Source organism: Urocitellus parryii, chromosome 6 (assembly GCF_045843805.1).
Source record: "Urocitellus parryii isolate mUroPar1 chromosome 6, mUroPar1.hap1, whole genome shotgun sequence".
NCBI lineage: Eukaryota > Metazoa > Chordata > Mammalia > Rodentia > Sciuridae > Urocitellus > Urocitellus parryii.
Genome location: NC_135536.1, coordinates 179,937,940 through 179,952,403, shown reverse-complemented (window position 1 = coordinate 179,952,403; position 14,464 = coordinate 179,937,940). Strand labels below are relative to the sequence as shown.

The following is a 14,464-nucleotide window of genomic DNA, read 5'->3' as shown; positions in this document are numbered from 1 at the left end:
TAAACATCCCCCAACAGGGCAGAAGCAAATAGGGTGGAAAATGAACAATGCCCCTGCACCTGCTACAACATCACCCATGCTAACAAGTTGGTGTGAGGAGGCCTGGGATTCTCCGGGGCATAGTCCTCAGGGAGCCACGAGGCCTCTTTTTCCTGCAACCAGAACCTGGGGCCTTGGGAAAGGGATTAGACCAGGAGGGCTCAGACCTCAACAGTGGATTAATCTGTTGATGGCTGCATGGATCCCAGGGTGGAGGCTGTGGCAGATGGGAACTTGCTGGAGTAATGGGTCTTTGGGGGGTGTGCCTTTAGGAACTATATCTTGTCCCTGGACCCTTCCTCTCTTTCTCTCTCTGCTCCCTGGCTGCCATGAGCTGTGCAGCTTTCCTCCACATGCCCTTCTGCCATGATGTTTTATTTTACCTCGGCCCAAGGCACAGAGATGGCTGACAGTCGAGGGCTATGGACTGAGACCTCTGCAGCCTTGGGTTCAAACTAAACTTTCTTCCTTTAAGTTGTTTAGTTAGGTACCGGGGTCAATTATGCAAATATGACTAACCTGCACACACTGATGAATTTGTTTGCATTTGCCAGTCTCAAGCCCCCATTACAGCAAGCATCCTGGTATTTGTTACCTTGTAGCTTTGTGCAGAGGAAGACAGAAGAAGGGACTGCTGAGTACAGCTTCTGAATCGAAGGATTTGCAAAATTTTGATGTTTCTTGCTGAATCGTCCTCGATAATGATTGTTCTTGTTCTGACTTTGCTCCTGCAGCCTACATGGCCCCCTCTTGTGGGATCCTTGCTCTGAATGCCTGGAACTGTATTTTGCCTTCAGCCTGAGACCCTCCCCCAAGTTGGTATCCCCCCAAATTCTGGAGGCTTGACCCAGGACTCAAGGCCAGCATTATGCACACGTGACCTGCGCAGTCACCCAGAACCCATGTTCAGAGCAGGGGACCCTTCATGCCCTGCTCTCCCCATTTTGCAATTCTTAATAATTTCCGAATGAAGAAATTATTTTTTCCATGTGGTCTGTCTTGCTGGTCCTTCCCCATAGATCCTGGTTGGGCCTCCTCTGTGTGTCCCCACACATCAAGCTCAACTGCAAGCTGCAGACTGTCCCATCCTGAAACCTACTCCGCTGTGGCAAAGCAAAGCCATCTCCAGCCTGCCAGCACCCCAAGGAAGAGACAGGACACGCAGACTGTCTCCCGGCAACAGCTTGGCCATTTGCACCAAGCAGGAGCTTAACCGGAGACCAATCCCCAGTTAATTACAAAATTGGCTGTTCTGCTCTTTTTATACTTTTTGAGAAAACTGCGAGTCGGCGCCTCCTGTGAGCCCGTTTGCCACCCCACGCTGGCGCACAGCTCCATTCCCTTAGCTGCTTTTCGAGTCGCCTGGAAATTACCAGCATCTGTGTGTTTTCGTGACAATTTGAAAACAGCAGCAACTAAACCAAAACAAAAGCCGTCAACTGTGTCACCACTTGACAGCTGAGCAGCAAGGGAGGGATGATCATCTCTTTGGGTGAGTTTTCTGGAGAGGTCAGAGGGGGCGGAGAAAAATATGGAAAGAAATAAAACACCTGCAGTTCCAAAGGGGTGATTGTTCCAAGATCATATTTTTTTTTTTAAAGAGAGAGTGAGAGAGGGGGGAGAGAGAGAGAGAGAGAGAGAGAATTTTTTTTTAATATTTATTTTTTAGTTCTCGGCGGACACAACATCTTTGTTGGTATGTGGTGCTGAGGATCGAACCCGGGCCGCACGCATGCCAGGCGAGCGCGCTACCGCTGAGCCACATCTCCAGCCCCCAAGATCATATTTTGCACTGTGGTCACCAGTCCTCCTTTGAGCAAGAGGATGGAAGGATGTGGGTTCATCCATAGCATTTGTTCACAGGCTCACAAATAAACCATCTTTTTGTTTTGCTTTTGTTTCCAATGCTTTGCTGATGTATAGTGTGTATGCAGGAAAGTGCAGTTCCTAAGCACGTGGAACGATTGGCTCCAGTTTTTATTTGGATTTTAAACATTTGCTGAGCATTTACTACATGCCTAAGAGCAGAAGAGTCCCAGCTTTAGATTAATACATCAGCCCATCACCACTGCTCCATACTTACAGAAAAGGAAGCAGCCTCAGGAGGATGCAGGGACACACCCCAGACAGACCCAGTCAGCATCGGTGGAGCCAGGGGCAAACCCAGGTAGTGAGCTTCAACGCCAGTGCTCTCAGTAGCTGTGCTGATGGTGTAGGGAGTCCCAAGGTGTAACTGCTGGGACCTGAGTGCCCTGTCCTCCCCACCTAATCCCCACTCCCCTCCCCTATTCCTTGTCTGACCACATGGCTCCTGACAGCCCTCTTGGAATCGCCACTTCCCATCAACCACCAATGTGCTCTTCCCTGCGGGCTCTCACACCCACCAACTTCTCTCCATTCCTGCAGCCACTGTTCCGGCCCAAGCCACCATTGCCTCTCATGTGGGCACAGCCTGCTTGCTGTTTTCCTACATGTCTTCTGGGCACCTTGTCTAGTGCAGAGAGGCCTCCCAAGCTCACTAAGCTGGCCTCCCAGTCCCCTCTTAGAATCCTCAGAGGTGCCCCAGGGCCCTTACGATGATGGCCTTGGTCTGACCAGCCTACGTTTCCGGCCAAGTGTCCTCCGGGCCTCCGCCTGGAGTCACTTCCTTGGACACACCTTCGCGACCTCCATCCGGAACGGGTTGCTGTGTTGGCTTTTGCATTACACGTGTTCATTCCTATGGGAGATACTGACCTGTTCCTCCCTCCCACTGTCGTCTCTCCAGGGCCTGGGACACTGCCTTGCACATAGGAGGTATTGCAGCTATGGCCCACAAACTGCTTGACACTCCTCCTCTGGGAGGCGGGGTCTATGTCCCTCCTCTTTGAATCTGACAGGCTGTGACTCCTTCAGCACACAGAAGACAGCAGAGGTCACGTTGTGAGACTTCCGAGCCCATTCACAAAGTCCACCTGACTCTCGCTCTCTGCTTGCTCTCTAGGAGCCTGGCTGTGTGCTGAGAAGCCCAGGACACATGCAAGGCCATGGGCAGGGGCTTTGGTCAAGAGCCCTAGCTGAAACTGGCTCCAGTTCTTTTGCAGAGGTGTCAGCCATAAGTGGAGAAGTTTCCAATGGTTCCAGTCCCCAGCATGAAGCCGTCCCCAACTATTCAATCTTCTTAGCTGAGGCCCCAGATATCATGGAGCACCAGCCATTCTGCCTGCCCTGTCCAAGTGCCTGATCCACAGAACCCCTGAGCAGGCCACAATGGTGGTTTATGCCACTAAGGAACAGTCAACCGGAACTGTATGTTTAGGTGTCAAGAACTTTGGCTCTAATGTCAGACAGGCCTGAATTTGAATCCTAGGTCTGTCATTTATTAGTGAGGTCCCTGAATGTGGCCATACCTCAGCTTCCCCATCTTACAGGAAGCTGAGAGTAGTCTAAGAGCCCACAGTCATTCACCCAGCAGGTGGTACTGAGCCAGTTTCTAGATAGTTACACCCACAAGGCGCTTGGGACAAAGATGTCCCCCATGTGTGTTAATTCCACAAATATGTGTTGCTTCCGAGCTCTTCCTGAGATTCAGGTGAGGCACGTGACTTGCCCAAGACTGCACAGCTGATGTGCACCTTTGGTTCCTGTCCTGCAGAGAGCCAAAGGTGCACAAGCCCAGCCCGTGGAGGAAATGCATCCCCCACAAGGCAGATGGTAGGAGCCCTCATAGCTGCTTGAGATTTCCTGGATGCAAACCTTTTCCCTCCAAAGAAAAGAGCTCCTTTTCCCTCCAAAGGGCCTGGGGAGGAAGCAGCCTGGAAGTCTTCTGCTACGATCCAACCTCCCCTAAGTCTTGCTCTATGTGGGGCTGGGGCTGGGTCTCAGTGGTAGAGCGCTTGCCTAGTAAGTGAGGCACTAGTTTGAGTCTCACAACCACATAAAAATAAATAAAATAAAGGTATTGTGTCCATCTACAACTAAAAATATACTTAAAAATCATGCTCTATGTGATTAGATGTGTCTCTTTCCCCATCCGGACCTCTGTTTCCATAATTGTAAATGTAAAGACCAGGGTAAAGGTGGGGACTTTGCAAGATAATCTTATCAGATGATGGGGGTGGGGCGGGCAAAGGACTTAACTGATCCTGTGCCTGGATCATTCCAGCCAGTGTGCCTGCTCTTTTGAATTGTTATGTGATGCTCACGACATCATATTAATTCTGCTGGAGCTGATCTCTGGGTTGTGGGATTTACAAGCATGGCTATTTTATATTACAGGCAACAAGAAAAAAAATATTCTGAAATCAGAATAATCACCATAATTTAACTTCCCGAATCAGGTCAGGAGAGACAGGAAAGGCAGCTCTGGGAGTCCCCTACCACTGTGGGAGGGTGGACACCATCAGGTGATGGGAGACTCATGCTGGGCCCAGGGGGATGTCCCCTAGGTGTGGAGTACAGGCCTGCCTGGGTTCTGGCATCCACAGGCAGCCTTGCCAAGTCCCAGTGCCCAGGACCAGTGACACAAAGACCCCTGGGAGTGGGCCCTGGACATCTGTATCTTTGAAGCTGTCCAGCTGATTCCACTGAACAGCCAGGATGGGAAGCCGTGCCAGGGGCATCAGCTGCCCCTGGGGTCCAAAGACTTGCACAGATGGTGCTGAGGGTGGGAGGGGACAGATGGCTGCACATTCTTCTCACACAGTGCTGCTGGGAGGGGCAGCATGCGTGTTTGAGATGGCTGGGGAGACTGCGGACCTGCCCTTGACCTCCGAGAGGACAAATGTTCCCAGCCAGAAGATCAGGAGCTAACAATTGTTTGAAATAGCAAACGGCCCCACTGGATTTTAACATTCTCTAAATAGCTTGCCATCATTTGAAAATCAGGTGTCACATTTTAAAATTCTTTAGTTCTAATTTCTCATAAAATAAAATCAGAGATGACATTCCTGGGTTGTCTGTCCCTGAGCAACAGTGACTGGAGCAGAGTGTCGGCTACTCCTTAAAACTGGTGTCCAGGGCTGGGGATGTGGCTCAAGCGGTAGCGCACTCGCCTGGCATGCGTGCGGCCCAGGTTCGATTCTCAGCACCACATACAAAGATGTTGTGTCTGCCGAAAACTAAAAAATAAATATTAAAAACTCAAAAAAAAAAAAAAAACCAAAACTGGTGTCCAGCAGGTGTGGTGGCACCCGCCTGTAATCCCAGCAACTCAGAAGGCTGAGGCAGGAGAATTCCAAGTTCATGGCCAGCATCAGCAATTTAGCAAGACCCTATTCTCAAAAAATAAAAAAGGCTGGAAATGTAGTTCAGTGGTTGAGTGCCGTTGGGTTCAAATCCCAGAGCAAAACCAAACAAACAAACGGTGTTCAGCCAGCAACACAGCCCAGTGATACTTGCCAGGGACATGAAAAATTTCCAGAATCGCTTGAGGCTTGCCTTATTCCTTTCTTTAAACAAGGTCATAGGCACCTTGTTTGTCCCCTCTAGAGTCACTTAATCAGACTGTTATACTACATGCTGGGCAACATAGGGAACTGTGCTGGCCAATGTAGCAAGACCCTGTCTCAAGATTAAAAAAATAAAAAGCCAGGCGCGGTAGTGCACGCCTGTAATCCCAGCAGCTTGGGAGGCTGAGGCAGGAGGATCGTGAGTTCAAAGCCAGCCTCAGCAACGGTGAGGTGCTAAGCTACTCAGTGAGACCCTGACTTAAAATACAAAATAAGGCTGGGGATATGGCTCAGTGGTCAAGTGTTCCCGAGTTCAATCCCTGTTATCCCCCCACAAAAATAATAAATAAATAAAAAGAACTGGAGATGTGTCTCAGTGGTAAGGCACCCCGGGTTCAATGTGAAAGAAAGAAAAGAAAAGAAAAGAAAGAAGGAAGGAAGGAAGGAAGGAAGGAAGGAAGGAAGGAAGGAAGGAAGGAAGGAAACCTTGCATGGTGGTTAAGTTCTCATCAGTGCAACTATATATGTCTGTCCTGTTTGAAGTTCATTAATGATTATTGTAAAATCATCATGGGTAAAATGACCTAAAAAATTCTAGTCCGGGGTAAGTGACACACAAACCAGGAAGGAAAGGTGACACAGTCTCAATCACACAGCTTGTGGCCACAGAGAATGACTGAGACTCCTGAATCCTAAACCCCAAATAAGACACCAGGGTTCCCAGTACTCTCTCCCTCCACACTGGGGCTCGCTCATGTCTTAAGAATCTGCAGGAGGTCCTGGAAAGGACCTGGGCTTTGCATCCTGGGACCACGGTGGGAAGCGCACTCTACCACTGGGCAGCCAGGAGTCCTGGGGTGACTCCTGGACCCGTAGAGCTCATTCCTCACCTGCCTGGTGGAGGGAAATTCCTCTTCACAGGGCTGTTGTGGAGGTAGCGAGGCGACACCTGCCCTGGTACACAGCAGAGCAATCCCTCCCACACCTGGCCACGGCTGCCTGGCCATGCAGACCAGCCGGATCTGGGGACGGCAGCTTGTGAACGAATGGACCTCTCAGCCAGCAGGTTTTTCAAGGGTCTCCTGGGCACAGGAGCCCCCTTGTGGCTTTAATATGAACCCACTCACTCCAGCCCGGCCCTGCCCTGGGACCTCCTCTGTCCACCTGGCCACTGCGCCTGCTCACACCGTCTTCACTGGTTCCAGCTCCTCCCTCCAAGGCCAGGAGGTCATCTGGGATGATGGAGAAGCGCTGGCTCCTCTGGAGGTTTCGTGGGTCTAACTGGGGAGGAGATAGGTTGGGGGTCCCAGGGAGGCTCCTCAGTTGCCAGAGTCCTCTCCTCTCCCAGGTGAGTCTCTCCTGTCCACTTTGGTCATTGCTGTGGCCCAGCTCAATCTGAGACAAGCAAGCCGGAAGCGAGTGTATGGCTGGACCTCGGATGACATCAGAGTAAAGGAGGAAGAGAGACAAGTCAATGACTGGGTGGGAAGGGCCTCTAGAAATGGACAGGGTTCTTCGTAGGGTCTGAAAATCTCATTTTCCTGCCCCTCTCGCGTACACAGACAGGAAAGGCTGTCCTGTACACAGACAGGAAAGACAGGAAACACAGACAGAAGTCACAAGCCCTTGAGCAAATGAACAAAATGTTCAAAAACTGAGAATTTTTGGCTAAGGGTGTAGCTCAGCGGTAGAGCACTTGCCTAGCAGGCACCAGGCCCTGGGTTCAAGGGGGAACCCAGCACCACAAGGGGGAAAAAGAAATTTGAGAACAGCAGTAGCTGCACATTAAGCCAAGCCCAGCACCTGTGTGCCTTCACACTCACATAGCCAGCCCTGTGCACAAAGCCCTGGGTGTTTGCATAGGTGTTTTCTGGGGAAATGGACCTCAGCTGTCAGGTTGTGACCCAGAAATGTTGGGTGAGAATCTGTTGCAGGTAGTGCACGTCTGTATCCCAGTGACATGAGGCAGGAGGATCCCAAGTTCAAGGCCAGCCAAACCAACTTAGCAAGGCCCTAAGCAAGTTAGCAAGACTCGGTCTCAAAATAAAAAATAAAAAGGGTTAGTGATATGAGTCAGTGGTAAAGTGACCCTGGTTTCAATTCCCAGGGCAAAAAAAAAAAAAAAAAAAAAATGCTGCCACTGAGGTTCAGGGAGTGTCTCTATTTCTCAACCCACTTCTTCCCTGAGTAGACAACATGGAACCTGGACAGACTGCTGGGTAAGACAGGCTCTAGTGGCTGTGAGGACAGGGAGGCAGAGGGGAGGGTAGAATCCTTGCGACTTGCTGCTGGGCTGGACGGGGGTGGGAGGGACAGGCTTGGCAGCTGCCCATGTCACAGCTCGCATGGCTAGGCCAGGACACTGGTATTGCTCCTGGGCAAGGAAAATCGGGCAGAGGCAGGCTGCCATGCTTTGCTTTGTCGGGAAGGAACAGACATGGAGGGGTGTGAAGCAGCAGCAAGCAGCTCCAAGGAAGCTCAGAGACACACGTGGCGTCATAGGACCAGAGGTGGCACTTAGTCCCACTGCCACAGATGAGGCCTCTTTAGGCGTCCTGTGGGTGCCAGAGCTCCCTCTCTGGGCACGTCATTAGATTGTCCTGACACTTCAAGTTTCTATTTGTAAATGGAGGTAGGAATAATATCCTCTTTTAGCATTTCATAAAGGAGCCTGCAAAAGGCAAATGCTCAGCACGGCCCTGGCAGCCACCAGCCCATTATTATTGCATCATGATGGATGTCACGAACTTCTTCCATATGTATTGCAAACTGTGTGTGTCCGGCAGTGCTCTGGTGCTTGGATACCTTGCTTACCTGGCAGGCTGGAAGGTGCTCAGTGCCATGGGGAAGGGCAGTATAGAGCAGAGGGAGGGGGCGAGGGAGGTCACATAGGGTGGGTCAGGGTAGTCCTTTGGAAAAAGTGAAATTGGAGCATAGGACCTGGGAGGTGAGAAAGTGCCGAAGCAGTTGTGGAGGGAGGAGGGTTCCAGGCAGAGGGAATAGACAGTGCAAAGGCCCCGAGGAGAGTGATGGGAGATGGGGCCACTGTGAGGAAATTCCTTGTGGCAGCGGTGGCTGGTCCTCCCATGCGGCAGAGACAGTGAGCTCTGTCACAGTAGAGAAAGCCAGTGCTGCAGCACGGTGCGCCCTGAGGGGCCAGAGCTCCAGTATGGTGAGAGCAGGGGACAGCCTGCTCCAACATCGTGGGTGCTCAAGGCTTTGAGCAGGCCAGGGGCTCCCGATGCAGCCCCCAGCCTCTAGAACAGCCTTACCTGGTAGAGCAGGCTGACCAGTAGAGCCCCTCCTCTTCTGGGTCATGGAGTGGCCCCTTCCAGCAAAACTCAGCTGGCCCTTGGCTCCAGGGCTCCCAGTTGAGATATAAATCTGAAGCATTTTCCTCTGAATCTGTGAAGGTCCAAAACAAGGCCTCTGGGGTGGTCACCTCCTGTCTCCCACCCCAGCCCCAAAGGATTCCCCTGCCAGGCCTGGGATCCCTACAACCTTATCTGAGGCCAGGAGATCCAGGCAGAATTGTGACATCTGGGCCAGTCCTGAGGCCTCACAAAGAGAACCTCCAATGACCAGGACCCAGAAAGAAGGTTGTTCTATGACTCAGAAAGCAGCCATATCCATGGACCAGAAAGGGAAGGACCTAGAGGTGCCAAATGACCTACTGTCAGGGAGCAGGCACTGAGAAGATACACACCCAGCCATCAACCCAGCCTCCATTTCTCCACAAGTTCACTCATCAAATACCTGCGTGTTATGTATGATGCCCATCACAGCGATATTTTGATGAAACACACACACAAATAAAAGAACCCCTGGAACCCCATGCACAGCCATCATAGAGGTCTGGTGGCTGAGACCGGCACTCTCACCCTGCAGAGACATGATTCATCATGAAGCTTTTCAAATGACTGCATTCTACCTGTCTCATTCAATTTGCAGGATGTCTGGGTATGTTACAAGTAAGTTGCAGAAAAATGTATATGGAAGATCTGTCTTTAAATAAATATTGCACCCCTTCCCACTATTTTTGAAAACCTGCAAGTTATTAGGTGTATGCATGAGTTTGCTAAATTTGGCTTATCTCAAGAAAGCCAGATGAGAAAGAAGAGGGGATTGGAAGACTATCTTCCTTACTATAGACTTGTGTTCTGTCCTTGGTGGAGAAGTAAAGGAGGATGAATAGAGCAGTCAGAGTGTGACCAAGAACAGGAAATAGGAAGAAAAAACAACAACAACAACAAAAACAACCTAATGTCCCTATCTATAAAATGGGCATAATAAGAGCATCTTCCATGAAGAGGGTTAACTGAGGTTAATACATGTAAACAGCTCAGGACCTCCACGGGTGTTCAATTATGTCGGCAAGTGACTGACTTAAATTCAGTAAGATGGCTTGAAGTGACTGTTGTTGACTAGAGACAGTATATGCTCAAAGGAATATTGCCTGAGTATTTTGTGCTGAGTATTTTGCACGCAATTTCTCAGTTGATCCTCTTATCAACTTCCTGAAGACTAAGTGTCCCTTATTCAAAGGAAACAGAAATGTTTCAGATTTGGGATTTTTTTTCCCCTCCGGTTTTGGAATATTTTTATAGTTAACAGTTGAGCATCCCTAATCTGAAAACCCAAAGTCCCAAATGCTCTGTCTCATTTTTGATTTCAGATTTTTAACTTGGGGATGGTTGACCTGTAGTATTTTTCATATTTTACAGATAAGAAAGACTCATGGAGGTGAAATGACTTGGGGCTCACAGCCAGACGGCGTAGCACTGGATTCAGATTCAGCCTCCCAGCTCCACAGTCACGTGGAGTTCCACTGGGTGCACTTGTGGTGAAGTCAGGGAATTCAGAGGAAGCTTCCAACATCTTGCTCCAAAGACCATCATGTGGGTGGGCAGGACCCTCCAGGCACAGTCTGTCTCAGCCCAAATCCATCTCTGATGTTTCCCTTCTTCTTTTCAGATTGCAAACTCCTTTCAAATTGCAAGGAAGAAAGTCCACAGAAAAGCACCTTCCACTAGCTGGGCCTCTCTTCCCATGTCATGGCCAGAGGTTGGCAGTGTCCCCTCTGGCCAGTTCCCCAGGAGCAGAGTTGCCCATCTGATTTTTTTTTTTTTTTGTCTAAACACCTGTCTCTCCAGGCAGTTCCCCTCTCCTCCCCATCCCCCAGCTTCCTGAAGGCATTTTCCTCTCAACTTTGGGACCTGAACACCCCCCGCCTGCCCCCGCTGAACCAGGCAGGAGTGCAGGGTGTGGGGAGAGGGAGGAGGGAGGAGGGATCAGAGTGGTTCTTGTCACCTGCTTATCATATGGGGTTCCGGGACAGAGAATAAAAAACTGCAGGCCTGGGTGTCCTGAGCCTGCAGCTCCAATATTCTGGGTTTGGGCCAGTCCCTAGCAGAAGCAAAACACATGTACCAATACCAAGAGTTCCAAGAAGACCAGCACCCTGAGAGGACTGCCTGCCTGCCTCACTTTGATGAGGGTTTCTCTTCACTGAAAAATTTACAAAGGACTTATTTCAAAATGCTATGTGGTGAAAGGTCAGGTGTCCCCCCCAGAGAAGCTACTTCCTCCCACAGTGAAAACAACAATGACTAATCCAGCTTGACTGGAATATTTTCTCAGCCTATAAGCACCTATGATGTGCCATGTGTATATCTGCACTAAGTACCCTGCCATGTAAGCTCTTGACATGCAGGACAACCCCAAAGGGCAGGTCCTGTCATCATCTCTATTTTGTAGATGAGATATAATGAGGCTCAGACAGGACTTGCCCAGAATTACACAGCTAGTAGAGGGCAGAACAGAAAATTGAAGTTGGCACTCTCAGGTGCATCATGACCTGGGCAGGTTGCTTCTCTCCAAGCCTCAGTTTCCTCAACTGTAAAATAAGGATTACTTCACAGGGTTTTTCTGAGGATTAGATGAGAGGATGCATGTCAAGTATTTAGCAAAGCCTTAGTACCTAGTGTTCAAAAAGGCTAGTTACTATTAAGAGGACAAGACTGAAATTGGAACTCAAGTCTCCCAGACTTCAGACACAGCTTCTATAGCCAGTGCACATGACCAAGCCTTGTGACTCCCTAGTCTCCAGGCCCAATGCCCAAGTTGTGCCCCTGTGGTCCATCCTGGGAATACTTTCTGAAAGCTAGAGGATTTCACAGGCTCTTACCTGGAACTCCTAATAATTACACAATGACCATCCTTATGTGAAACGTGGGGTAGGTATGGGTGGGTGAATTGCTCAGGTTGTCTTAATAGCATGTGACCAGAGCTGGCACCACCCTCTGCTCAGCTGGCTAACAGTCTTAGAGTTGAAGGGCAGGAGGGAGAGAGTCAAGAGATTCCCAGGAAAAGACCCTTGGGTGGAGGGGGAACTCGATAGGATGCCTGAGGAGCAGAAGCATAGCTCCTGCCACATGGCCTGGTACTATCCCAGTCGACCTGCCCCAGCTCCTCTCACGACTGACTTTGCCCTGCCTCTTGCTCCTCCTTAGTGGCCTGCCAACATCAGGATGAATGTGTCAGCTTCCATGATCCTGTATCCCAGAAAACCCAGATCTTCTCTGAGACGTGGTCTCTGCAGAAAACAGTATTAATGGTCTCTAGTACCTGAAAAATGTCAATGCTTGCTATACCCCATTGAGCCACCTCTTTCTAACTTATACCAAAGAACCCATATGCATTCGGCAGCCCTGAGGGGATTCAGACCTGTATATAGCATACTGCTTCACAAACAGGGATTCACTCTTGGACTCTAGGTTAAGAAGTCCTAAACTATCAAATCAATCCTTTTCTCTTACTATTGACTGCTTGTATCTGAACCACACTTAAGGTGTCTAAGCAAAACACCTTTTTCTGCAGTTGTTTCAGAACATCTATTTGACACCCTGCCCAGCTCCAAGGTCAGGGGCCAGCTTGGTGGGTAAGAAACTCACCTTGGTTAAGTAAGAAGCGCAACCAGATGATCAACAAGAACAGCAGCAAACCCACGGGCAGGCAGAGCCAGAACACCAGGAAAGAGAATGTGAGGTTATTCACCAGGGGCACCAGAGGGTACTTCATGGTGCATGAGAGTCTATGCTGGCCAGCCTGGGGGGCTGGCAGGGCTGCCCCTGGGACCTGGCAGGCTGGGGCCATGCTGTGCTCAATCCAATTGTGACTGAGCGGTGATGTAACAAGGAAGTCACAGTGTCCTTTAGGCTGAGCCTTCGGGAAGAAGCCCTAAGGGCTGGTTTGGCAGCCTGGTAGGAACCGGACAGTGAGACAGTCTGGCTGAGAATAGAAGCCTGCCTTCCAGGCCTGCAGGCTGGGTTGAATCCCAGTTTGGCAGCTACTGGGTCCATGTGACAACACTCTGATCCTTTTTTAAAATTAGATGGGAGTGAATAATTCTAAGTTAGAAAACTAGATGATGTGACAAAAAACCAGCCACAGGTGGGTGATCACACATCTGGAGGTACAGATCCCATCAGGATCCAGCCAGGTCCCCAGGTCCCATCTTCCAATTGCACATGCACACACCCACACTGAGGGCATGGGGGATGGTGGCAGATTGAGAGAGCTTAATATCTTGTGCGGCAAACAGCTGTAGGCGCTCCAGCCAATCACTACTACATGGGAAATGCAGGCCCAGCATTTCCCTTTTCCATGAAAACAAAAAGTCTATATTTTATTTGAAATCTCCCAAATTTAAAATGTTGGATCAACCTTGTTAAAACCTCGACTAAATAAAATCTGTCAAGCTGGATTAGGTCACTGGGATGCCATTTAAAAACTTTGGCCCCTGAATAAAGGGGATTTATGTGGAAGCTTTTGCACTTGTCCCTGTTAGGGTTTTCAGGGAGACTTCTAAGGCTCGTTCCCTTATCAAGTGCCCTTCTTATCTTCTTCCGCCTCTTTGTTGTTTATCTATTTGTGAAGTATTTAATAAATCTGACTGTGGCAGAAGGAGGTGCTGGGCTTCCCAGGACTCATCAGCCCCCAGGACAGGGGGAGGGACTGTGGATAGATTGGCAGCCTGGGCAGAAAGTCTGGGACATGGGACAATCCATTCAGAATTGGCTGGTGTGTAGTCCTCTTCAAGAGGGTCCACGGAGCACCCACTCAGTCACTACCAGCATGGAAGGTACTTATTAAACACACCAATTCCTAGGTGCAAATCACCCACTGAGTCTGAACTTGGTATCAACACACCAAGCCCAGAGTGATCCTGAGTCAGACTTGGAGACCACAAGCATTTCATGGCTCAAGAGCAGAGGTTTGAAAGTCAGGCAGAGTCATTTGAGGCTGAGAAGTGGGACATAGACATATGGAGTGACATGGGGGAGATGTGGAAGAAGATGCCAGTCCAGAAAGAAAGGAAACCAGTCCAGCCATAGGGAAAAAAAATAGAGCAGGGGAGGGGAGAGATGGTGCTTGGAGGGCCAATGGTTTAGAGGGAGCTCAGCCTTACTGTGGGATGACAATTCCCCAAAAGAGGTCTGAGAAAATGGTATTTGAACATGCATCCAAGAGCAGAGCCCAGACAGGCTGTGCCTGGATGCAAGATCAGAAGCAGGGTGGTCGGGGCTGGGGTGATTCTAGGCCCACACCTCTAAAGAGGGTGGGTCAGAGAGCCAAGCAGCCAAGTTCAGAGGGACTTAACACACGTCTGGCTATGAAATCTTCCCAGACAACAAAATAGGGGCCACTGTATAGTCAGCTTTCCTGGCTACCAATTCAGACAGAAGTCCTGTGGTAGGACGGCAGAGCAGGGCAGCTTGGGGAATCTGTGCTGTTGGGGCAGCTATGGCCAGAGGAATGTACCATAAGCCTCTAATGGTGAGATCTAGACAATGAGGCACTAATCTGACCTCATGGAACCCTGCAGCCAACCCTGTGTGAAGGAGAAATGGGGGCAGGGGAAGACCTTCTGTGTCTTCCCTGTTTCCAGATTGCCCAGCCCTGACAGAGCTCAGATTTTTCTGCATGTAGAATAT

The 14,464-nt window shown here is 49.9% G+C and overlaps 1 protein-coding gene across 2 annotated transcripts; it reads right to left on the bottom strand.

The window, feature by feature from the left end:
- Positions 1-6,646: 6,646 nt before the first annotated feature.
- Positions 6,647-12,628, bottom strand: Adig (adipogenin). Of its 2 annotated transcripts, none has more exons than XM_026383349.2 (3): positions 12,422-12,628; positions 8,741-8,873; positions 6,647-6,901 (listed from the first exon to the last, which is right to left on the bottom strand). In XM_026383349.2, the coding sequence occupies exons 1-3, from the start codon at positions 12,621-12,623 to the stop codon at positions 6,859-6,861; spliced, it is 378 nt and encodes a 125-aa protein (XP_026239134.2). In that variant the 5' UTR covers positions 12,624-12,628; the 3' UTR covers positions 6,647-6,858. The 2 variants fall into 2 exon arrangements, with proteins under 2 accessions (XP_026239134.2, XP_026239135.2); XM_026383350.2 differs by having other exon boundaries at positions 6,647-6,895.
- Between the last annotated feature and the right edge of the window lie 1,836 nt (positions 12,629-14,464).